This window comes from Tyto alba, unplaced genomic scaffold, assembly GCF_018691265.1.
Source record: "Tyto alba isolate M040663 unplaced genomic scaffold, T.alba_DEE_v4.0 Super-Scaffold_26, whole genome shotgun sequence".
In the NCBI taxonomy this organism is placed as follows: Eukaryota; Metazoa; Chordata; class Aves; order Strigiformes; family Tytonidae; genus Tyto; species Tyto alba.
In genome coordinates, this window is record NW_024881300.1 from 16,451,690 (window position 1) to 16,476,010 (window position 24,321).

Genomic DNA, 24,321 nt, shown 5'->3' on the forward strand with positions numbered 1-24,321 from the left:
TGAATTAGGTTATATGTGCAGGATAGAAATGTGAACTACCCTAAATCTCCGGAGGCTTTTGCTGCAGAGGACTCTAGCAGAAATAACTGAATACAATAATTACAACAATACAATAATTCACACCATCCATCACAGCACCAAATAAAAAAATAAATAAAAGTAATATATCAAATTATATAAATAGCATGATGTGCATTTAGGACTTAATCCATTCATTTCAATTAAAGAAGGACTTTTTATTAGCTCTAATGGGAATAAAAGTGAATTATGTTGAAAGCAGATCTTGCTTATTTTTGTTTTATAGCTTTCTGACACAAAAGAAAATGTAGGAGAAAATAAAATATGTTAGAAGAGATAGGAAACTGTTGAGTGGAAGGAGATAATGAAATCAAAAGCAAAACAAGGACAAGTGTTCAAGGAGGAAGACATTAACCAGGTCAAATCTGCCATGAGTGCAGAATTAAGAAATGATAGCACTAACATTTCCCATTAAGATAACTCAGTGAACGGAGAGAAATTAGAGGTGATGTGTGATGGGAGAATAGAAAGAAGGTAGTTGATGAAGAGAATGAGATTATGCTTTTACGATGGAAAAGCTGTAATACTACTTGTGAGATGCAAGAACCAGGTGGAAACGAGTTTAGTGAATAAGGTGACAGGATATTAGGACAAGGGAAGTTCTTCTCTTATTACTAGAATAAGAGGAAACTTGAAAGGAGAGTGAAGGTATGAAACCTGAGTGCCTGAAGTGGAAAAAGACAAAGTCTTCAGCAGTATGAAAAACGCATATGATAACATACTGGAGAGGGTCCAAAGGGGGGCCATGAAGATGATCAAAGGGCTGGAGAACTTGCCTATGAGGACAGACTGAAGGAAGAAGAGGACAGACAAGAAGGCTCAGTGAGGACCTTATCACAGTGTTCCAGTACTTAAAGGGCAGTTACTCAGGGACAGAGGCTCCCTCTTCACAAAGTACCACACAGAGAAGATATGGGGCAACAGATGCAAGTTGCACCAGGAGAGGTTTCATCTTTATATAAGAAAGAAATGTTTTACATTGAGAACAATCATTCACTGAAACTACCTCCCCAGGAATGTGGTTGAGTCCCCATTACTGGAGATTTTCAAGATACTATTGGACAGGATGCTAGGTAATCTCATCTAGGCTGTTTCCCATGAAAGGTTGGACCAGATGATCTTTCAAGGTCCCTTCCAACCTGGGCTGTTCTATGATTCTGTGAACATCTTTACTAGGATTTACTGACTTTACAATGGTGCAGGCCCCCTATGGAATTCCGATGTTTAACTATGTAAACAGGTTCCAAAGTGTCACCTATGCCATCAGATTCAACAGGCAGTAACTGGACTACCTTGATGGAGATCTGAGAAGGAATTTAAAACTTGTGAATCAGTAACAGAAGCTTTCTCTTTGTTCCCTCCATTGTCTTATGAAACTGTACTGACCAGCACTGAATTTCCTTTTTAGATTGTGGGTAAGCCTGCACAGCTAATACACACTAGCAGTGGTTTTCACTGCAAGCTGCCGACCGCTGGAATTGCCTATAAGTAAACGTAAGTAGCAGCAGTAAAGTATTTCTAAGCAAGCTCATACAAAAGTGTCATCTACATTATTCAACATCTCAACAAAAGGCACTGGCAACACTGAAATAGCTGGTTTTATAAAATTGAGATTTAGAGATGAGCTATCTTTATTTGAATGCAGTAATTGCATGGTATTTTAAAATAGCATTTTTTTTATTTTACCAAAATGCATAGTCCACAGTTTTCTTACATGCTGTTATGGGAAGATGGCACTTAACTTTTCTAATAGTCAAACATGGCTTTGCAGAACAGAACACTGTTAACAATTAAAAACAGTGATTAGAAAAAAGTAGAGGGAAGAATTTTAGAATATTTTAAAACATGGCCTCTCTGTGGTATGTGTTTTTATGCTATGTTTTAAGGTCTCAACAAATAGAAAAATCATATAAAGGTAATACAAGTAATCTGAAATCCACTACATGCAGTTCTATTTTAACTCAGCAATTCACACCATATTCTTCTACCACACTAAGAATGAATTCAGGAAAATAAATATCCAAGGAGGAATATGGATTTAATTGTTATTGCTGTTACATTGCTAAAGTAAAACAGCTGTGATCACACACTCAGATAAAGCCATTGTTCAACAAATATTTTTATTAAACATCTCTGTAGTGAAGATGAGTCCAGCTCCCCAAGAGCAGAGCAGACTGCTTCCTGGACCACCCATTGCTCCCTAGGTAAAACAATTAATCCAGCTGCTGGCGGGTGGGGGGAACTTGATCAGACACACTGGACACTATGGCAGCTATGGAGCAACTCATGTTTGCCCACTGACATATTAAACTATAACAACTGAATTTTAACATTCAAGTCAAGAGACCACAACCTTTTTTCAAATCATTAATTTGACCATAACTTAATGACAGCAACAGTGTTACTTAAATGGCACCTTCCTAAAAATAACAATGACCTGCATAGCCCACAAAAAAGAAGTCTCAGAAAACCAAGGTCATCTGATTACAGGAGGCAATGGAGGAAAAGCAGGCACACAGGAAGGTCAGAGGTATAACAGGGAGCAGTCGGGAAAACAAACTGGCCACAGTCATACAGCAAATAAGCTGTTTGTCAGAGCTGTGAATAAAATCCAGAAGTCCCGATTTCTTGTCTCTATGCTCTATTGCCCCAGTCCTAATCAGATCCTCTCTCAAAATGCCTTTATAATAAAGACAGTCCAGGAGACTGAAACATTTTTCCTATCTACAAAACAAATGTAGCAAAAGTATATAAAAGTTTCCTCCACACAATCACTCCACCATTTATGTTATGGCCAGAAACACTGTTAATAAATATTGCACATTTCCTCCAGGTCAGCAATCTGAATGTCTCGAGTATGAAGAATTTGTCATTCATCTATTTCAGAATTGGAATCAGGGTATTTTCAAGAACTATTCAAACTTAAATCTGAGTCGTCTTTAACAGGGGTGTTTCCTTCAAGTTCTGCCATCAATCAGCCTGTGTTTGCTAGATGTTGGGGGTGTTACAGGAGCTGTGAAAGCAGACCTTTTCCAGCACAACATTTATAAATATCCAATATTGGTCAAGACTTAGATCACTTTTCTGTTTCAGTAAAATAATAAAAATCTCATATTCAGACTAGACAGAAAATAGACAAGGAAAGTATGAAGATTCATGCTCATTAAATTTGCTATGTAAAAGAGCTACATAATCTACAGGAGTACATATGATAAAGACTTATAAAGTGAAATTGATTCTAATTTCTAATTGTAAACATGCACTGTTTACCACGGGATGTGCAGTGTGGTTTTTTAAAACAGCTTTCAGCAAACCAATTAAGCACCTGGTCTTATCTAGGACTTAAATGTGCCAAATAAAAAATAGATTTTGGATGGGCTCCAAATTACTGAAGTTGAGCCATTTCAAAGTGTATTAATCAGGTTTCCTAATAACACATCAGTCACTGAATACAAGTGCTCAGTTTTAATTTAAGGTTTTTTCAGCCACTTGGAACATGGAGCCCATGGGTCAAGTCTTCAGTGGTGCAAGTCAGAGCAGTTTTCCTGTAATCCACAATTATACAAGCTCAGAACTGGTCTGAATATTTAAGATGCCTGTTTTAAATTACCTGATTGTATTTACATTTCATTGAGAAATCTGTATACTTATTAACTGAACACAGAGCTTCTTAGACTAGAAAGTTTGCTTCACAAAATGTAGGTTTCTCTTCCCCTTTGGCACGTATTGTCTTCCATGGTAGAGGCTTCCCTCTAGTGGACACTTTCTGACGTTTTATTTGTAAGGTTTTATCATGGAACAGTTGTATAATACAACCGGTATCATGGTTTCGCTTTCTGATTTAAAATAATTAAATCGAAATGCCTGACAGGACTTAATTAGTGCTTTTACAATGTTTCTTGAGGACCTTTAAAATTATTGCAGCGGCCTCAAGATCAGTTACTTCAACCTGTAACACAACATAAAACTATTTAACAAACTTAGATATGCTAACAGCAAGATCATGTCCTGAAAAAACTAAATATTGATTCATTAGTTCAGGGAATAGATACAAGGACAAGAGCAGTATTATTCTGTACTGACTGGCAGCTGTTCTACCAAGCTATCAGTGCTGATCTAATTAATCTCCAGTCTGTCTGTATGGGCTACACTTACTGGCTCTTTCAGTATCCTGTTATTTAGAGGAGGGCAACAGATTGAAACCCAACTTGCTTGGTGCATTGGTTTCCTCAAAACATTTGACTGTAAAAAGATGCACTTGGGGCTCTTATACAGAACACTTTCATACACACTTAAACTTTTTTTGCTCTTTCCTGTAGGAGTATAATCACATAATTTACAACTGAGAAACCATCTAAGGATGCCAACTGGCTACATTCCATTTTCACTATTCAGCAATGACAAAGGGCTGTCTGCTATGGACCAACCAGGACACTGTCTTAGCATGAACCTTTCACCTGTGAATTTTTCTTTCTTCAGAAGTGACTATAAAAACATTCATTGTAACAGTAACTTTCATAATGCAAATTTCAGCCCACTAATTGCAAACATTAACACATTTATTGGATTTTCAAGTACTTGCCAGGTGATAGTGGTATGTGGTTACTATTACAGTTCTATGCAATTTACTGAGAATCCTAAATTTATTCAAATAAATATGATCTGGGAAGTAGTTTTCTGAGTTTCAGATAGAGTAAGCAGAGGCTTCTTGAACCAGCTTTAAAAGTATAATGAAAGACTATGTTTTTCACAACACCAAACTTTTCTATTCCAAGTCTCCCGGAGTTCCAAAATCGACTGTTTTCCCCATGTGGGCTGTTGACCTGACTATTTCTCATGAATCCTGTCATAAAATTTTGGAGGACACATGGCAGCCGGTCTGACATTTTCCATCTAGGGGGATTTTAGTACAATATACTTATTTTCCCAGTTCAACTAGAGGAATCTTATTCCAGCTGAACAGATGCTCACATCACAAAGCAATGTCACAACAGTCTCTTTTGTTGTCAGTTTCTCTAAAGAGAAATCAGTACTTGTTAAGAAAATTTAATATTAATATAACTCTACATATAATACATGCATATATATGCATGTACCCCTTATGAATGCAATTCTTCTGCTCTTTCTAAACATGGACTCTAGTCAAAAAGTCACTGCTTATTTGTAGATCAGACAATACTTCCAATGCAGCAAAAATAAATTGGTTGTATTATACAACTGTTCCATGCTAAAACCATACAAATAAAACAGCAGAAATAAAGTCAGTAAAGCCTCCAGGGATCTATTAAAGTAATTTACAAAACAGAGGTGGTCTTCTAACAGACAGAACCAAAGCATACATATTATACTTGTTTAAGGTGGCCTGTTCAGAGACAAAGCTGCCTAGTACGTGTGATCTGCAGTCACAGTCTCCCTATATAGAGATTAAACATGCAAAAAGTTACATAATGTAGAGAAGAACAGAGCATTCAAATAAAAGGAGAGAGCTAAGTTCGGTGATACAGATCATATCAGATATGCACACGATATTTATTTCTTCACTGTAATTTCAGTAACTGTGCTCAGTTAGACTTGGAAACTGTAAACAGAGATAGTGCCAATAATTAACTCCTTCACTAGAAAGAGGTTTAAAACACGTATTCCCAAACATACTGTTGATTTTAGCAAAACTACACTAAATTCTGTTTAAATGTGGAAAACTACATGAGTACCAACAAACATGAAACCCGTATGTGTCTTTTTTTCCTGTAGATAATTAGAAAAAAAGTATTATTTAAATCCTAGAACTAGTCACGTAAAGCTGTAGGTGTGATACATGGGCAGTCGGTATGAGCAATATTGCAGCACTCTATCATGGCATCATCCTCTCAGGGCTCTCTGGAGTACCAACATCCTTTCAGGACAGCTAAATTACACTGATTGAAAAGCTCAGAAGAGGGGAAACATACCAACTAGCCTGGGATTCCCCCTCTTTTCTTTCTCTCACTGTTCTCCACAAACACTCATAAAGGCAATGTATGTTTGCATGAGTTCCTCAGAAGTGCTGCTGTTCACCTTTGTTTTGGCACCCGAGAATAAGGGAGAGTATCTCTGCTCAGGCAATAGCCATCACTGTTTACATGCATGGTCTTTGTTCATCTTTCCTTTAAAAGGAGGATCTTGTTGAGGAAATTCTCCAGGTTTTTGAACACAAGTTACTACCAGCTAGAAAGGAGTGCTTTACACTAGGAATCAGAGAAAAACAAGGCTTTTCACAAGATAGGGAGCTTACACATGTAAGGTAGGGAGGATGATAGGAAATACATAGAACGAAAGTATTGCTAACTGCATAAAATAGGGGCCAAGTAGCCTCAAGGCGTTAATTGTTTCCAAATAGTACTGCTATTCAACATATCACTGGAAGCTGTGGATATGCCCATTAATCCACTTGGAAGAGCATTTCTGTGTTATCCCAAGTGTTATCAGCCACAATCTGAAGAGCATCTGTAAAACTACAAAGAAACATGAACAATCTTCTTTCATTAATGTCCCCTCTCTCCAACAAAACACTAACATAGTTGAATTAATAAAATGTACCCAATCTGGTCTGAACATTCTGTAACATGTTGTATGCAAGCTGGCTTTAGCTCATTTTGTTTAGCAGGATTAATTTTAGAAATCTAAGACTTTCATGTTAATCCCAGATAACAGTGCAGTTCAGTACAATAAAATAGTCAGATTACAGTGAATGTCAGCACAATTTGATTATAAATGATGCGAAGCATGTTACTGGAACTATCACCCCCTCATTTTATGAAAGGATAACCTGGAAGAATGTCAGACAGGGTTCACCATGTCCCAACAGCTGCAGACCTCAGCTTCAAGTCATCTTTAAAAATATGGCTTTGTTTATTCAAACACTAATTTTTGACAGCAATTTAGCACAATAATTTTAAAAAGATGTAGACTTTATCACAGTAACGTATGTGCAAATACTGTGTAAGAAAATGGTATATAAAATTACCTTCTACACATATACTACTGAATTGCCACCTGCTACAATCAAATATCTGATTTGTGTTTTCAATTAAAAACCCACTACCCTACATGGTCCTTCCCACTAATCTGATTCATGAGCTTCCTTTTTGCATCTCCTTCATTCCCCGTATCTTCACCTGATTGGTTGCAGCAGGGCTAATGCTATTTTATTTCTGGTTAATCTGATTAAGAACCTGGGATTGTGATGTCAGTGCATTAGTAGAAGGAAGTAATACTTCCTGTAGGAAGGATGGCAATTTTGACCTTTTAGAAGCAGGTCATGATCTGACTGCAAGATGAAAATACAGCAAGACAAACTGCAGTAATAATACCAACTCATTCTCCGATAGCGTAGTTCAAAGTAAGATTATGGCTCATGGACTGAAGGTAAGAAAACACAATGCACTCATATTTGATTATTTATTTGATTGAAGGGAGCTTTGGGTGTGGGGGAAGAGGTTGGCTTCAGCAAAAATAGTCAAACATTAGAAATGCTGACTAAAGAAAGGCCTTGTTTCTTATATTTACTCAGGAGAAAAACTGGCTTTCAGAACAGAGGCATCAATAGACTCAATTTTTTTTACAAACTTATGATGTTATTTATTTGACTATAATATACATATATTCGTACTCTTTCATTCTGTGATGATGAAACAATACTTTTTTTATTGTTCGTACAATCTTGATTGTACAAAATCGCTGTAGTTTATTTTGTTGGTTTTTTCCCTCTTAAACTCAAAAACCTACGTAGGTAAATGAACAACAGATGAGACTGAATCTAAATTAAACAAGTAATTCCTCAAGTTATAAGCTCATGACTTAAAAACTTAATGACTTTGTGTCATAGTTTAGTAGATTGCTTTATTATAACAGGATGCTGCTGTATTATTTAGCATGTGCCACAATACAAATACTTTTATGAGCCTGTAAGGTATATGCAGCATGTTGCTATGGTGATGTGCTCAAACTGATGCAATCCTTAAGGTTCTGTCCATGAACCTTTCAGCAGACCTTAAAAAATGCTTTGCACATAGCAACAAACGAGATATTAATGTAGAAGATATAGTTTGCACAAAACAGCGTCAATGACCATAGTTGTTAACAAAATAAAAGATACTAAACTACACTGCTGGACTAGTTATAAGCAGTAATCACTATGCACACCTCTATGCTTCAAGATTAGATTTTTTCAATGGTTACAGTCACATGGACAAAGCTCATCCCTCACTTGAGCTAAACCACTTGTGATGCCTCTCCTCATATGCAGCTGGAAGCTAAATTAATTGTCAACAAGGCTGAACTTTTAACTTGCTGTGCAGATGAAAGCCAAATTGTAACTGCAAAAGCAAATTCTAAGTTTGAAGTCCATTAAATATGGCAATCAGTATCATTATTGAGCAAAAGAAAAACTGCTCAAATTGTAGGTAGCGTGGTCACTGTATTTAAGCTGCAGCTATGTAGAATGCAATAGAGATGGGGATCTTGCAAAAAAATAAACCAAACACAACAAAACAAACCACCCACCCTACAGCACTTTTTAAACTGTTTATTATGTCAGTGACTATCCTCAAAGGTGCTTGTTCTGTGCTCTAAATGAAAAAGATGCTTATATGTTCCAGTAGTCTCAAACACGTTTTTTTAACTTTGATCAATGCTTCTAATTATGTCCTATCATCACTGCTTCTTGTTGACAGAATCCCATATCCTGTATGTGTATTCCATCTGTCACCACTAGCAACCTCACACAGGCAGAAACTAGCCGGTTTTGAACTGGCCAATGGGGTTAATGTAACATCCAAACAACAGCAAGCAGTTCTGCAGTTCTGCACTGCATTAAAGCGAGCTCATAGGTGCTACTGTCTAATATATCTTCCAAGATTAATAAAGTACAAACAGACTTAATTTAAAAACAATCCCTCACCTAAGCTTTCACTTTGCTGACTTCAGCCACGAAAAAAATAGTAACTAAACCAGGCAAAACAGTACTGCTGACACTCTAAACAATGCTCAACTGCAAGGCTATTCTCTAAGTCTAACTTGGAACATCAAGGCCTATTCATTTTGAGTACTTGCAGAATAAGGTTAGTTCAGCCAGGATGAGATACTGTAGCATTGCCTTGTACTAAAATAATCTGTTCTTTGAAATTTTTGTTAACATCTGTCTCTCTAGTTTTATCTTTAAATGAAGCAGGCTATTCGTGGCCAGTTTAAAATAAATGGCAGTAACTGATTATCTCATTTCTGTGGCTTCTATGAGTTTTGCAAGTAATAACCTACTCCTGTTCCCTACGGTCCATTTTTCCTTTCTTCCTAAGGACTCATCTTTCCTATGCCAAAAAAGGAGAATTAAAAACAATTCATCTATCTAAAGAGTTTGCACGTGTTAATTTGTTTGTTAGAAATAGTTAATGCTATTAGTGCCTCGTTCATAGCTCTATGCTGTCCATTAGCAGGCCACTGCATCAAGTTTGCCTGAATGCAACTGGCATGTAGCTAATCTATTTTGCGCTAGTGAAACCTTAAGCCAGCTTTGAATTTTTCTTTCAATTAGTTCTGTATTTTTAAACAATAACAGAGCAATATTAAATATGATTATCGCGCTAATTTTAGTTTTTTCTTATTTCTAATGCTTACATATTAGCCCCCCTATTCAACTGCTTGTACCTCATTATATTTTTTTCTTGCCTGCTTTTGTACCACCACTTCATAAATGAACAAAGACCAAAGCATCCATTATGGTCTTGAAGGGTGGTAGAATCCAAAGACACAGATCTGTTTCAGGTCAAAAGACTAGTCAGAAGAGAAGCCCAAATAGAGACTACCTAACTTCTAGACATCCAGACACCTCTGTGTGTAACAGCCTGGAGCCAGCATGTTGAAGAAAACTGTAATTCTGAACACTGATGGCAAAGGGTTAAGGCCCTGACCTGTGGGAAGTAGCTATGGCCTCCCCCCAGCCGTGCTGAGAAGCAACCTGCTAACAGGGCAAACAGCACATGGAGCTGCACTGCAGCTCTGCAGGTGTCTGGTTCCCACCTATGAGCACCCTCTGCAGCTTCTCCTCTTCCCACTACCATCTCAAAGCTTCCCCTTTGGGGTAAATCATCTCCCCTGTCCCGAGACAGTAGATGGCTGGTATGGGCTTACCTCTGCCAAAAGTTCAGTTCTGAATTCACACTTAGGAGAGAGAGTTTCTTCTTTCACACAATGGAAAATGATGGTCAAGCTAGTGCAGCATCCCACAGTCACCTGCTGACTGAAGATGAAGCTGTAATCCCAATCTACTTGCCTCAAATTTTAATTTTTGCTTGTCTACCACACAAGCAAGCTACTGTGCTCTGCAGAAGGGGAAATGGAGAATACAAGAGGGAGTTTTTTGAGTTGATGGTTGAGAATTTCTCTTATAAAGACTGGGGCCAAGTGATTAACTATCCATTCACATCTCAGACAAGCACACTAGCTCCCGAATTATCAGACAGATTGTGAATTGTTCTATCAGAAAGTTCAAAACCTTAGATATTTTTTATTTTGACATTATTGTGGGGTGGGGAGAGGAGTCTCTTTTTCTGCGCTATCAGAGACTGGAAGGTTTTTCCCTGTGTGGCTCTGGTTTTACTCTTAGAGCTATCTCCCCTTCACTTGCAGATAAGAGATGAAGAAAGTGGTTATAACAAAAATCTATTTTGCATTCCTAAGCATTATGAAGAAGATCTGGAAAGAGTCTTCATTCCTCATGGACTCATCCTGGACAGGTATGAGAGTAAACAACAAAGAGTAGCCATAGTGATGCCAATGGTCCATTTCCCTCCACATGAAAAGACTGAGGCCCTACCCTGCATAGTCCATGAGAAACATAGAAACCCAGCAGCTGTAACACCTGTGTTCTGGAGTTTGATATAAGAGGAGTTTTAAGGAGAGGATTCCTCTACAACCTCAGTTAAGTTTCCATGTTATCTCAAATATTCTTAAGGTTTCCTATCCTGCATTATTTAGATCCACGGATTAAATCATCAGTATGTCCAGTGGAGTAGGCATCATCTTGTGAACAGCAAATACGTAGCTAACTTCCCTACATCTTAATGTGGTCACAATTTGCTGGTTATAAAAACCTAACAGCAAGATCAGCATTTTAACTTGGACATTGCTTAATATATGGACAAACAAATACAATATACAAAACACTTTACAGGACTTGTTTTGTCATTTTTTTTTTCCCTTCCAGGACAGAACGTCTGGCTAGAGATATCATGCAAGATATGGGAAGCCATCACATTGTTGCACTCTGTGTCCTTAAAGGAGGCTATAAATTCTTTGCTGATTTGCTGGACCATATAAAAGCACTAAATCAAAACGGTGATACATCTGTGCCTATTACTGTGGATTTTGTTAGAATAAAAAGCTACTGTGTAAGCAACTGTCTTGCCTTTGCAAAACTGATTCTCTCCATTGACTGAATCACTGAATACTAGTAGTTTATATGAAAATTACACAAAAATTGAGTTTATGCATATATCCTGGTCAAAGCAACTCAATTTATTACATACTGAGAAATAACTGATTTACAGCTCTGCTCCAATGATCAGAAGACTACTGTATATTCACTGGAATGAACATATAGCATAGCACTTAACATGACAAAGCCTGGGGCAGATCTCCAATGTCCTTCTCTCCAGCCCAAAGCTTCCATACAGGTTCTGCTCTGTCTTTACCATGGCACTCTTTGCTAGGAGGGAGTATGGAGATGAGCTTAGCATCAGAGACTTGCTTATTGTTTCTTTCTTTCTGTACTATTTTTTATTCCTATAGATACTATTGGAGGAACTACTTTTTATAATCTGTGTGTTGGGGAACAGGTATCTTTTGCCTGAACCAATTACTGTAAAGCAATGACTTATGCTATTTTTTCTGGTTTACCTTCTCCCCTCTTTGAAGGCTAGAGCTCTGTGCACTGATCAAAATATACACCATGCTAAATGCAACAATTTACAATATCCTATAATTTTTTCATGGAATTCTAAAACGAATCTGTGGTAACAAAAATAGCTTAAAGCAATGGTGTCTGTTCCATGAATATGGATGCATTCTTGTTCCATAAAAACATCTGTCTGCACTGATGCTTCGCTCTCTCCTCTTGCTCTCAGATGCTTAAAAGCTGTTTTACTGAAGGAATGCTGCGTAAAGTTGCAAGTCTCATGTGATAAACAAGAAGAGCAGCACACTATTCATACACACAGAAGATAACACTTTTGAGCATGCTTTTTGTGACTTCCCTCTCTTCTTTCTCCATCTAGAATGACTCACTTACAGAAAAAATCAGTATTGTTGGCGAAGAACTGTCTACACTAAACGGCAAGGTATGAATTAGCATCTTCAGCTTCTAAGGGGAAAGAAGAGTTCTTGTGTATCTTCCAGGAAGTCTACCTTTATTAAGATTTTGATACTACATATTTACAGCCACTTAACACTGGTTTAAAATGCCATGCTTTGAAACAGTGAGTAACTCCCACTGATCTCAGGGGAAACTTAACAAGATCAGTACTGAATGCTTCTAAAGATCCTATTCCACATTTTATCCCACAGCCCCTAGAAACAAACCACCTTAAAGAGACTCATACAGTATGGTTCTAGAATGCTATTCCTATAAACAGAATAATAGATAAAACCTGACATAGGTGGCTTTATCACAGTATTTTGTGCTTCCATACTTAGAGAAAGATTCATCAGAAAGCATTAAAATAACGTAAGTAGTTAAGTGACAAGCTCCTTTGAAAATCAATTGCAACTTACTTGTAACTGAAGCGTTGTGGTGCAAACTTTTCCTGGCTGTAAAATTCACTGAATGCTGCCATGTAAATATTTTCTTTTCTTTCTCTTCCCTACATGATCTTTTCCAGAATGTGTTAGTAGTAGAGGTAAGTAAAGATTGGAGTGTGGGGGGAGGGAATGACATGGACTTTTTTTTTTCCCCATTCTGTAAGTTAGCATATACTAAATATAAAACAACAATTAATTATGTTACCATGCTGCAAGGGCTGCTGAATGGGTTTTTGACTTCAAGTCAATCCACTGACAGTCTGGTTTTTCTTTCAGACTCCAAGGATAATTTATTTTTTAATCTCTTTCAGGATATTATTGAGACCGGTAGAACAATGAACGCGCTACTTGCAAAACTAAAAGACAATGAACCAAGGATGGTAAAAGTTGTCAGGTATAATGATATGGCCACTTACTAATGCATTGTAATGAGATGATGTAGCAAAGTCATCTAGGTAAATAGTGAGTGTATGCTGGTGGGTGTCTGGTTTTGTTTGGTTTGAAGTTTGGTGGAAGAGGAAGGAAGAGCAGGAAGCAATCCTCATCCAGCTGGTGAAAAACTAAGTATTTATCAAGCCAGGAAAATTCACATATGCACTACCACCTTCATTATTATAATGAATAAAAAAAGCTTCCTGGCTCTTTTTGCATAGTCCATAAAATCTGATAGATTCCCTGTTTCTTACCTCCTTATGTCTGAAGGAAATTCAGCTCTTACCATGGGCTTCTTAACACCTCAGTTGCCTCAGTACTAGAATGGCAATACTCAGAATTTTTCTTATCCTCAGTCATACAGGTTTTCAGAATCTAAGAGTTCGTCAGCACTTTCAAGATGACTTCAAGTGGCACTCTAGATCTTTTAAATAGTCTATAAAAGGAATTTTTGGGGAATTTGCCTGTCCTTGTCAAGTAATCACAATGCTTTGAAAAAACACTTCTTGCTTTATGTACCAGTTATGCTCCTTCTAGTGACTGTCCTGGAGTTGCTCAGTTTCATCAAAAGTGCACAGGAAAAGCAAGGATAAATATGACTTTGTGAAGGAAACAGTGGTGACATTGCACAGCTTGTCTGCTTCTCCCTCTCTCCCCACTAAAATCTTTACATGCCACTTGAACTTGCTTACCTGTCTGTGCTATTCTGGTTTGCTGATACATTGCTACATGAAAACATAATGATTCAGGATACAGAATTGAAGAGAACCAAATGGAAAACAAGAGAGTCATTTGGAGCTTAAGAATGAACCTAGATCAAAGCCTTCACTTCTTCCTCAATTATAAGTCTGAGCATTAATTTCTGTTACAATCATCTCATTGTTTTAATTCAGCTGCATGATTGTAGAACCTTACGGGGAGGGGTGGGAGAAGTGAAGTACCCAGCTTAGAGCAAGACATATTTTAAAAAATATAACCTTCTCTGCTCTGTCTTACAGCCTGCTCGTTAAAAGGATGCGTCAAAGTCCAGGTTACAGACCAGACTGTAAGTATTGTGTTTTTCTGGTTGTCCAAAATACAATCTCATAATTTCATTTCATGCAGTAAGTCTGACAGCTGGCATATAATTTTCAGAAAGGCCAAGAGAAATGGGGAGAAAATACATAAAAATTTGTAAACTGACGACCAATTATGCCATGCTGAAACCTCACATCCACCTCCTTTTTTACCCCCTGGTTGGTCTGAGTGCAGGTGTTTGATTATTTGTTACAGGATACCAGAAACAGAATCAAATAACTTTGTATTGTTTGGCTTTGACCCTAAAAGGCATTTGTTTTGACTATGCATTAAACTTGCCTTGTATCCTGAAAACTGAAAATCTCCACTGAGTAGTAGTGCCATCTACTTTTACACAAGTAAAATCTCGCTCGTCTCTCTCTTCCAGGACTACCTCATAAGTACGTTTTAAATACTTATTTTGTTCTCTAAATGCATTCTCTTAACATTTTAATTGTATTACTCACTGATGGGGATGATATAAATTCTAACCTTTATCATCAATTTAAAGCTCTGATTCTTAAAGAAGCATACAAAGTACCTTGAAAGCAATATGATGTATTTGTTAGGTATTACTCTTGAATAGCTGAATCATGTAATGAAATACAAACTGTATACTTAAAAGCTATTTATACCACCCAAGTATAAAAATAATTGTATTTTCTTACAGATATAGGCTTTGAAATTCCAGATAAATTTGTAGTTGGATATGCTCTTGATTATAATGAATACTTCAGAGATCTAAATGTAAGTACATACATGTGTGCCTCAACTGTTACGTATGCGACGGTTACCACAGGTAACCAGCAAGAATATTAGCTTATACTCAGAGCTTCTCAACAATTAACAAAACTTCAAATCTCACTAGAAATTTCCATTAAAAGGGCAAAACTATTATTAAGTGCCAAGCTGGTAATTCAATATAAATGTATAAGAACTTGTTTATGCCTTACCTTTTTATGAATCTACGCCACAAGACCTCTGGCCTAGCCATGCTGTATGAATCTGAATCCTCCAGGATGGTTGGCAGCGTACAATCTGCTGGCCCCATCTGAAAATAAAGTAACTTGTCATTTGGCTTTAATTTGATGTTTGTCTGTCTTGGTGAAATCCAGTGTTGCCCTTTTGTAGCCAAGTCTTTAAGATGGCTGTGTCTAGACTGTGTGTGAAGGTTTTTCCTACACTGTATAACATGTCCATCAAGATCTTTCTTTCCTTTGTTCCATTACAGTCTCCTCAGGCAGCAATAAGTAGTAGGCTTGGAAAGAGTGTAACTGCTAGAAAGAGCTTATCTTTCCCCTCCCCGCCCCACCCCCCCCCACCCCCCCCCCCCCCCCCCCCCCCGCCTTCCTAGTTTTCAAAATTACTTGCTTAAGTCTGGTTAAGTGGAAAAGTTTTTCACTTTAAAGTCTTATTAATAAGACAAACCAGTTCTGTTAAAGACACATACCCGACCTATGCTACTGCAAAGCAATATGAAGGATACAATAATTGAACAATCCTGACTGCTTCAGAATATACAGATCTATAAATTACAGATGTTTGGAAGCAATATTAACATCTCAATTTTACTGTTAGCAGTAAACTTGCAACCAGACTTGCAAAGATACTGTTCTGGAGGTTTGCCTTGTAATGCTAGGAATACAACTGAAATCATTCTTGCATTTTCTTTGAAGGTAAAGGTTGACTAAAATGGTACTTTTTTTTTTTTTTTAATTATTATTGTTTAGCACATCTGCATTCTGAAAGAGAAAGCCAAAGAGAAATATAGGATCTGATAACATCAGTCTTCTGGAACAACAGTTCAATGGCACGTACAGCTGTGTCGATGAACAATAAGAAGTAATCTACTTGTGCTCTTTTCACTGAACAACTACAACAATTTTATTAAGATCTTATCCTATAGATTTTTTTTTTCCTATAAGGATTAGGTGAAACAGCTTAAAGGTGAACAAGTTCTGCTAGAGATTCACCAAAACCTGAACAGAACACTGGCCATAAAATGGGTATTATATTCTGCTGGAATCACAGGGGACACAGCCAGCTCATGTACACGTGTATGTAATTATATTTGGGGTTTAATTTACTGTATGAAGTAACACGTTATGTGTATTATATATAAACTGCACTTATTTTTACATGTGTGTATAAATATATATACATGAATACTTTATGTAACAAGTAAGATGAATAAGCATTTAAAGACTTGAGGTTAAGTCAACTATACAAAGTGCATACCACATGAAAACCACCTTTGGTTCTTTAGTTTAAGGCAATGAAAAAAAAAAAAAGAAGTAAACAAAGGTAACCATACTGAAATTAGTTCTTACACATTGCAGGTAACTTGAGTGCTGTGCCTTGTTTTTGAGGGATCGTGAGTTGATTCTACCATTGTGGTGTTACCTGCATTTCAAGAAACACTAATTACTGGCTCTTAAGACTGGAGAATAAACCATTATACCAGGAAATTACTTCTGCTACTTGTGTCCTTAAGGAGATCCAGAACCTAAATGCCCAGAAACCGCACCAAGCTCGAGGCAATCTGACGCCTCCTTGTTTCCTACATGTACCAAATTATTAAAGAAGCTCTGAGACCCTGGTGTTTTTTTCCCCCGTTGTGAATGAAGAGCACTGAGCTAGGCGTTGGTGTTCAACAGGGCTCGATCCTGTCCTTCAGCTTTTGAGTCCTGGGCTACTGGTGACCAGGCTTTAACAGGAGTGCAGTGGCACTTCCCAAAGCCCCCTGAGGGCTGGAGGCTGCGATCTATCTCGTTATCCGCCCCTTAAAGAAGGGAGAAATGCTAGTTCCTGCACGAACGAGCCCCTTACCTAAAGCTCATCCTGGAGCCCAGCGCCACCCGCTCGCAGCCGCCGCGCTTGCCCCTCTGAGGGCGAGCTATGGACGCCACCCGCGGTGGCGCGATGCCAAACCGCCCGGCAAATTTCTGCTTTTCCCAGCCGGAGCGAGGACTGCTGGCAGCTGAGGGGGCCCGGCCCTCCTCGGGGGAAGGGGGCCCGGCCCTCCTCGGGGGAAGGGGGCCCGGCCCTCCTCGGGGGAAGGGGGCCCGGCCCTCCTCGGGGGAAGGGGGCCCGGCCCTCCTCGGGGGAAGGGGGCCCGGCCCTCCTCGGGGGAAGGGGGCCCGGCCCTCGCCTCAGCGCCCGCCTCATCAGCGCGTGCCACCTGCCCTAGAGCGGGAACGCCGCGCACAGCCGTCCCGTGAGGGCGTTCCTCTGCCCGCCGCCAATCAGAAGGCGGAGCTCGGCGATCTCGCGTGTCGATTGGAGAGACCGGCCGTCGGTCACGGGGCGGGAGGAGACAGGGAAGGGGAAAGTCCACTGTGGGCGGAGCGATGCCGAAGATGGCGGCTGCGGAGCGGGAGGGTGAGCTGGAAAGGTAGAGGTTGTCCGTGGTCTGCCGATGCCGTCCTGTCCGCAAGCTCCGCTCGCTGCGGGGCGAACCCAGAAGGAAGGCGGTGGAGAGGAGAGAGCGCTCTGGGCTGTGTGGGAGGGGGAGGCGGTGCCTCCAGCGCCCGCTGCGGGCCGGGCCAGGCCGGGCACCCGCCGCCGAGCTCCGAGCCCTGCCCGGCTCTGCCGGCCGCAGCGGGGCCGGGGGGCTGCCAGCGGCCCTGAGGGTCAGCTCTGTGGAAAAACACCTCCCCCGCTGCCTGTGGGGTGCCGGGGTCTCGCCTTGGGCTGTCACGGCGCTCCTTTCCCTTTGCTTCCAGAAAGAGCGTAAAAGAGAAAGCCAGGCTCCGCTTGAGGGAGTTCGACGTTGGGGACAAATTCTCCCGCTTGCCGCCGCCCAAAGCCTCCGTCCTGCTGCCGCTGGTGCTGAGGGAGGGGAAGCTGCACCTGTTGCTCACGGTCAGGTCGCTGCAGGTGGGTGAGGCGGGGCCGAGGGACACGCGTGGGGCAGCGCCCCCCCGCCTGCTCCCGGCCTCGCCACACGTCGCGGCGCCTGCTTTTCAACCTTCAGCCCAGGCAGCGGGCCCAAGGCTACAAGCGGGTCTTTTGACACAACGATGAGTCTGGTATTTACATGCCAGAAAAATGCGGGATTCCCAGAAAAGTGTGACGGTAACAGATGATTTCCAGATCAGAAAAGGAAACTTTGATTCTTTACTATGGCTTAAATAAGAAAAATTACAATGCAGTGCAACTTCGGTTAGTGGTGGCCTTTCAGTCTTCATTTAATACTACTCTTTCTCTCTTTCATACGTTAAAGGCAACAGCCGAAGTCCCCAGAACTCTTCTGCCAGCATTCTGTTTTCTTTTACAATTCTTTGTTTTTCCATCCCTCCCAATCAACTGCCTGTATTCAGAGATTATTTGCTTCTCTGTTTTTCTGTTGCTGAAAAAGTTTTTTTTGGATCTTGCCTGCAAATTTTAGGGCCCTAATCATTCTAGTTACTTAGCTGATAAACTGATTGTAAATGGGCTCTTTACAGATCTTTGGTGTATAAGCCTATTACTATAATGTACTTAAAGGTACATTACTTAAATGTATATTTCAGAAGTCTTGCTCTTACCTTGAATATTTTAATCTCACTATTCAAGTTGTCTGTCTAGATTTCATCTGTTCATGTCCTCTGTAAGCAAGATGATGAAAAAAGTAAATTTCGAAGTCTTGAAGCAGAATGTATAGTATGAATTACATAATACTGTACAAATGATACGTGTATTCCTGATTACAGGTTAATTTGGTGTAGGCCCAACTTTTTCTTGTGTGCCTCTTGATAAAGCACATTTCTTCTAAGATGCAGGAACATCTCAGCCACCATTTCCAGCTTCTTTGACTGGAAAGATAAACACAAAATAATTCTGCGATATGAACAAGTGCCTGTGTAGATCCAAGAAGAAATGTCAGACTTGTTATATTTAACAGTAGTACTCTTTAAATTCTAGCTGAGAAGATCACCAGGGGAAGTGTGTTTTCCAGGGGGCAAAAGTGAAGCGGTTGATAAAGATGAAATTGATACTGCTCTCCGAGAAGCTAAAGAAGAAGTGGGACTCCAGCCAGAGAAGGTGGAAGTCATCTGTAGGCTTGTGCCTGGAATTGATAAAGTAAGCAATAAACCGAGTAAGTCAGCATATCATCAGAAAATAAGCTTGGGTTATTTTGTAAGGTTGATAATGACCTTTTCAAACCTGTAACTGCAAATAACCACCACTCCGTAAACTGTGCAGCCTGTGTTGCCAGCAGAGCAAAGGGAGGAGATTCTTGTTCTGTTATTTGGTATTTGTGAGACTGCATTTGGTGTACCGTGTCCAGTTATGGACACACTGGAGTACCAGAAAGACAGTAGTTAACTGGTGAGAGTTTAGCAGAGAGCCACGAAGATAGTAAGGGGGCTGGAGTGCATGGATTGTGAGGAGAGGCTGAGAAGTGGGTTTGCTCAGCCCGAAGAAGAGAAAGCTAGCAGGGGATCTAGTTGCTTTCTTCAAGTACCTCCTGTGTGGCTGTAGAGAAGATGATGCAGGACGACTCTTGAGACAACGGACACAAGCAGCAACAAGTGGAATTTTGATTAAATGCAAGGAAAATACCCTTTTTACCATGAGGTTAGCCAAGCACCAGGACAGATTTTCCTAACAGGCTGTATAATGTCCATCCTTGGAGATATGCAAAACTCATGCGGACAAGGCCCTCAGCAGCCTGATGGAACCTCAGAAGTTCTCTCATTGAATATTCTGTTCAAAGCAGGGTTAATTCAGGCAGAAGGGGACCTCTAGAGGTTATGTGGACTGTGATTCTGTGTAGATCTCTAGCACCTTCTCTTCTGGACATTACTTTGGAGTGTAAGTCACTGTTTGTAAATTAACAGGCTGCCAATTTCAATAATAATACTCAGTGTCACATAGGATCTGTTTTCCCATAGTACAGAGGGGTTACTATTTCAAAAGACTTTATTCTTGTTTTTCAGATAATGGTTTCATTTTATTAATATGCCTACTGTTTGTTTTTCTGTAGCCACTTACTGTTAGTAATATCCTTCCCCATTAGAAAACCAAATGAGCTAGTTTTAAAATTATATTGCAAAATGCTTTAACTTATTAAATTATAATTTCTGTACAGACAACATTAAAGCCACATAGTACAGAGGCTATATGTAAAAAGAATCAATTTAGTTTTTATAACTTTTTTCAGTGTTTTCCAGCAAATTGCCTCATTCAATAGAAAAGATCATGTGGTTTTGGACCACAAAGATTTTACCTGTTGGATTCTACTTTGTCTTCTCTGTATGTACATTCCAAGTGTTTCTGACTTGGATGGAATCTCTCCAGACTTGCATCAAACAGCACAAATGTTGAGTTTTGCTGTTACTGCTTTCCATTGAACAGTGATGCTTTACTGGTATGAATATATAGAACTAGCAACATATTCTAAAGAATTTTGGTGTCCTGTTTATTGAAGCTACTATTTCAGTAGATTTAGCCTCCCTATGGAAGAAGAGATTATATCTAAAATAAAAATAAGCAGTTCCAAAAAGTGTATATGTTTTATAGCTGTATCTATAGGAAAATAATTCTCTATCCCAGGAAATTAGATACAGATATATGATAAAGCATAGGTAATTTGGAAAATTTGAATTAAAATCAGAACTCACCAAAATAAATAAGGCAGACTTGTGAGAGAGCATGCATGTTTTCTGTTTCTGTAGCCTATTGACAAACCTTTTTAACTGCTATATGATTATACAGGATGAATAGTAAAATCACGTTTAACTATAAAATCTTAAAATTTCTTAAAATATATTTAAAATCAAATATAAATATCTTGCCATTAGAGAGACTAAACTGCATTACAGTTAAGAATATTTCATAGGTTTCTTGTACTCATAATATCTGAAATGTTTTTAAAATAAAGAACATTCTTTTACTTTGTACAAACTTGGTGTTTGGGGGTTTTTGTTGTTGTTTGGGTTTTTTTGTTTTTTTTCTTCCTTTTAGATGAATCACTTGGTAACACCAGTTGTAGGATTTATAGAGGATACATTCCAGGCCACTCCTAATCCAGATGAAGTGAGTGATGTTTTTGTCGTGCCACTGGAGTACTTTATCAAGCCCTTAAATTACAAGTCCTTGCCTTATAAAACCTCATCTGGTTACTCAAGTCGGATGCATTGCTTTATATATGATGACCATGAACATGAAATGTCATTCAAGATATGGGGACTTACTGCACACTTTGCTGTATTTCTTGCTCTTGTAATTTTTAGAGAGACACCTACCTATGAAGTTGATTATGATCTTGACAACTTACTTTCATCTGCTGAGAATAACTTTATGAATTTATATGCATCCGTATATGAAAGAAAGAAGAGTAATCTGTGACTAACTGGTCTGGCAGTTATTTTATATTGAAGGAGGAAAAAGGTTTTTGTTTATTTCCTTTGTACCTATTATTTGATTCTGAATTGGGAACTTATTAAACTTTATTATTAAATAATATTTTTAAGTTGACAAGCCCTAACTAGAGTCATATAATTTTTAATCTGGTTTAGAGCTGCCAAAAGCACATGGTATTTTTGATGGACTTAATATACAGTTTTGGAAGATCTGTTTCAGTGTCTGCCTTTGTTTTGTGTGATCCAAGACACTTTCTGTGGTTTGTCTTCTGTATAATGAGATAATATTTTATCTAATTTTTGTCTGAATTAGGATATGAAAACTTTTGGTGGTCTGTCTTACTGTGTGGTGTATTACATACAGATAATGTATACGGTCTTTTCTGGTATCTTCAAGCACTTTTAAAATGCACAATAAAAATATAAAAGGTGGCAAGTGCTTTCACCGTCTTTTGTTTTGGTTGGGCTTGTGGAGGGAATTGGGAGGTTTAAGGGTTTTTAGAACTCTTGTTCAATGTTTCTCACAAGGAAATTCTGTAGGCTATGGAAAACTTAGTATACAGGCAACAGTGCTGAACTTAGCTCCTGAGCATCTTGTTAGCATCACTCACGCAGCTCCTAGAGGGAGTCATCTTAAGGAAAGAAAAGTGGAGTAGAATATTCATGAGAACTAAAATGTTTATCTATAGTTGAACCTTTACCAGTCACCCTGGCAATGTCAGGTGCAAGGTGAATCCTTTTTTCATCATTGCAGGTGAACTAGAAGCTTACTCATAGCTGTCGTGATCTTATTGCCAAATGGTTAAGTTTTCAAAAGCACCATCAGCTTAGGCTGGATTTGAGATGTAGTCTGCAAAGAAACAATTTACCAATCCTTAAATAGCTGATCTCTGAGTAACAAGTGTGAGTTGAAAGTATTCAGTGTCTCAGAATCACGTGCCTTAGTGCTAGTCTTGAATAAGATGAAGAAAACCACTTGTTCTTCCAGGTGTTTGCACTTTGTGCTTCCCCCCCTATTCACTAACAGACGCAAGTGTGATTAAAAAAAGTTGCTGGCAATTGTTATGAACTGTGCTGTAATTGGGCAGAAGTCAGATTTTTACATTAAGCAGCTTTTGTAGTATACTTGAAGTTAGCTGTGACTTTAGCAAAATGCATCCTTTTTACAAATAAATGTTTCCCAAGTGTGGCTTGAATAGCCAATTACGATTTTCTAGGAAACCCAATTCTGAGATTTTTTTTTTTTTTTTTTAGCTTCTCATAATTGCATCCAAAGCATTATTTGGCTGCTGTGCTAGGACAGTAGCATTTAGGCACTGGAAAAACAGCTTGTGTTTGGTTGGTAACTGCAGCATGACCTTTTAGTGAAGAAGAGAAAGATGCTGGAGTTACACTCATGACAGAAGTATACCAAAACAAGGCTAAAATCAATGCAAATCTTGCAGGGACTGAATTTCCCTTTGCCTCGCCTCCCTGCTACAACTGTGCAATACTTACTATTTGCCTCTTCCCAGAGGTAATTCAGTGGTAGGTATTCTACTACAGTATTCTGCCTGAAATAGTCCTTATGCTGTGGCATTAAGAAAGTACAAGATTGGCCATCAGAATACTGGGTTTGAAAAGCCCTCAAGAATTAGCCTAGTCTCTTGCCACCTAATGATGGAATTAGATACATGATATTCTGATAAACATCTAATATTTTTCTTAAGCTTCCCTGGACAATCCATTCTAGTCCTTTAGCCATGCTTCACAAAGTTTTTAGTTGTAGCAAGGAACAACTTCTTGTTACTTCTTGTAAGAAAACATACTTCTTGTCCTGTACATAGCAATATCTCGTTTCCTCAGTTATTTCCTGCACTCCTGAAACTTACATCATGGTGTATTCCTAAGGCAGTGTTACACTTAACGGTCAGTTTCCCTCAGGGTTTTTTTCATCAGTCACATTTTCTATACATCTCTTGTGATTTTGGTTGCTTTCCTGAATCTTCAGTGAACCTTTCTTCCCCATTTCCACCCTCTATCAAGTATGTGATAATCAAACCTGGTCATAATATTCTAGTTTACCACTTATTTGGGTTGGATAGGACAGGATTACTTCAGAGCTCCTTTTTATATGTCCCATTGTGTTTCTGAAGCAGCATGGTAATACTGACTCATATTCTACTTCTTCCGCTAAAGTTGCCTCATCCTTTTCTGAAAACACTGCCAATTTTTCCTACGTTTGTATCCATTGCATTTAGTATTTGAACAGTTGATTATTGCTACCAAATGTAGCACTTTGCATTTGTCCTTATTGAATTACATCCTAATTTTTTCAAAACAAATTGTAATGATCTGCTACTGTGTTTTTCAGACATTTCCATTTTGCTGTTATCCTCACATTTAATGAATATATTTTGTGTTTCATTTATGACTTTGAGTAAGCACACTCAGAACAGGCCTCTGCAGAATCTCACTTGGTAATTGCCACTTTGATACTGAACTACTAACTACCGTGTGTGGTTTTGTAACCAGCAGTGTAACAGTACTAGGAGTTTCATAACCATTCTTAGGTGGCTGCAAGAACATTAGGCTG

The 24,321-nt window shown here is 38.9% G+C and overlaps 2 protein-coding genes across 4 annotated transcripts; both read left to right on the top strand.

Moving 5' to 3' along the window:
* Positions 1 to 7,369: 7,369 nt before the first annotated feature.
* On the top strand, positions 7,370 to 16,943 carry LOC104356774 (hypoxanthine-guanine phosphoribosyltransferase). 3 transcript variants are annotated; one of them, XM_032990631.2, is made up of 9 exons: positions 7,370 to 7,482; positions 10,792 to 10,847; positions 11,318 to 11,501; positions 12,387 to 12,449; positions 12,990 to 13,007; positions 13,221 to 13,303; positions 14,340 to 14,386; positions 15,068 to 15,144; positions 16,128 to 16,943. In XM_032990631.2, exons 1-9 carry the CDS (start codon positions 7,465 to 7,467, stop codon positions 16,173 to 16,175), a joined length of 594 nt encoding a protein of 197 aa, XP_032846522.1. In that variant the 5' UTR covers positions 7,370 to 7,464; the 3' UTR covers positions 16,176 to 16,943. The 3 variants fall into 3 exon arrangements, with proteins under 3 accessions (XP_032846522.1, XP_032846520.1, XP_032846521.1); XM_032990629.2 differs by having other exon boundaries at positions 7,375 to 7,482; positions 10,741 to 10,847; positions 16,128 to 16,942; XM_032990630.2 differs by lacking the exon at positions 12,990 to 13,007 and having other exon boundaries at positions 7,375 to 7,482; positions 10,741 to 10,847.
* An 801-nt stretch (positions 16,944 to 17,744) lies between these two features.
* On the top strand, positions 17,745 to 22,178 carry NUDT7 (nudix hydrolase 7). The gene is made up of 4 exons (XM_042797705.1): positions 17,745 to 17,791; positions 18,123 to 18,276; positions 19,303 to 19,461; positions 21,349 to 22,178. Exons 1-4 carry the CDS (start codon positions 17,748 to 17,750, stop codon positions 21,730 to 21,732), a joined length of 741 nt encoding a protein of 246 aa, XP_042653639.1. The 5' UTR covers positions 17,745 to 17,747; the 3' UTR covers positions 21,733 to 22,178.
* The last annotated feature ends 2,143 nt before the right edge of the window (positions 22,179 to 24,321 follow it).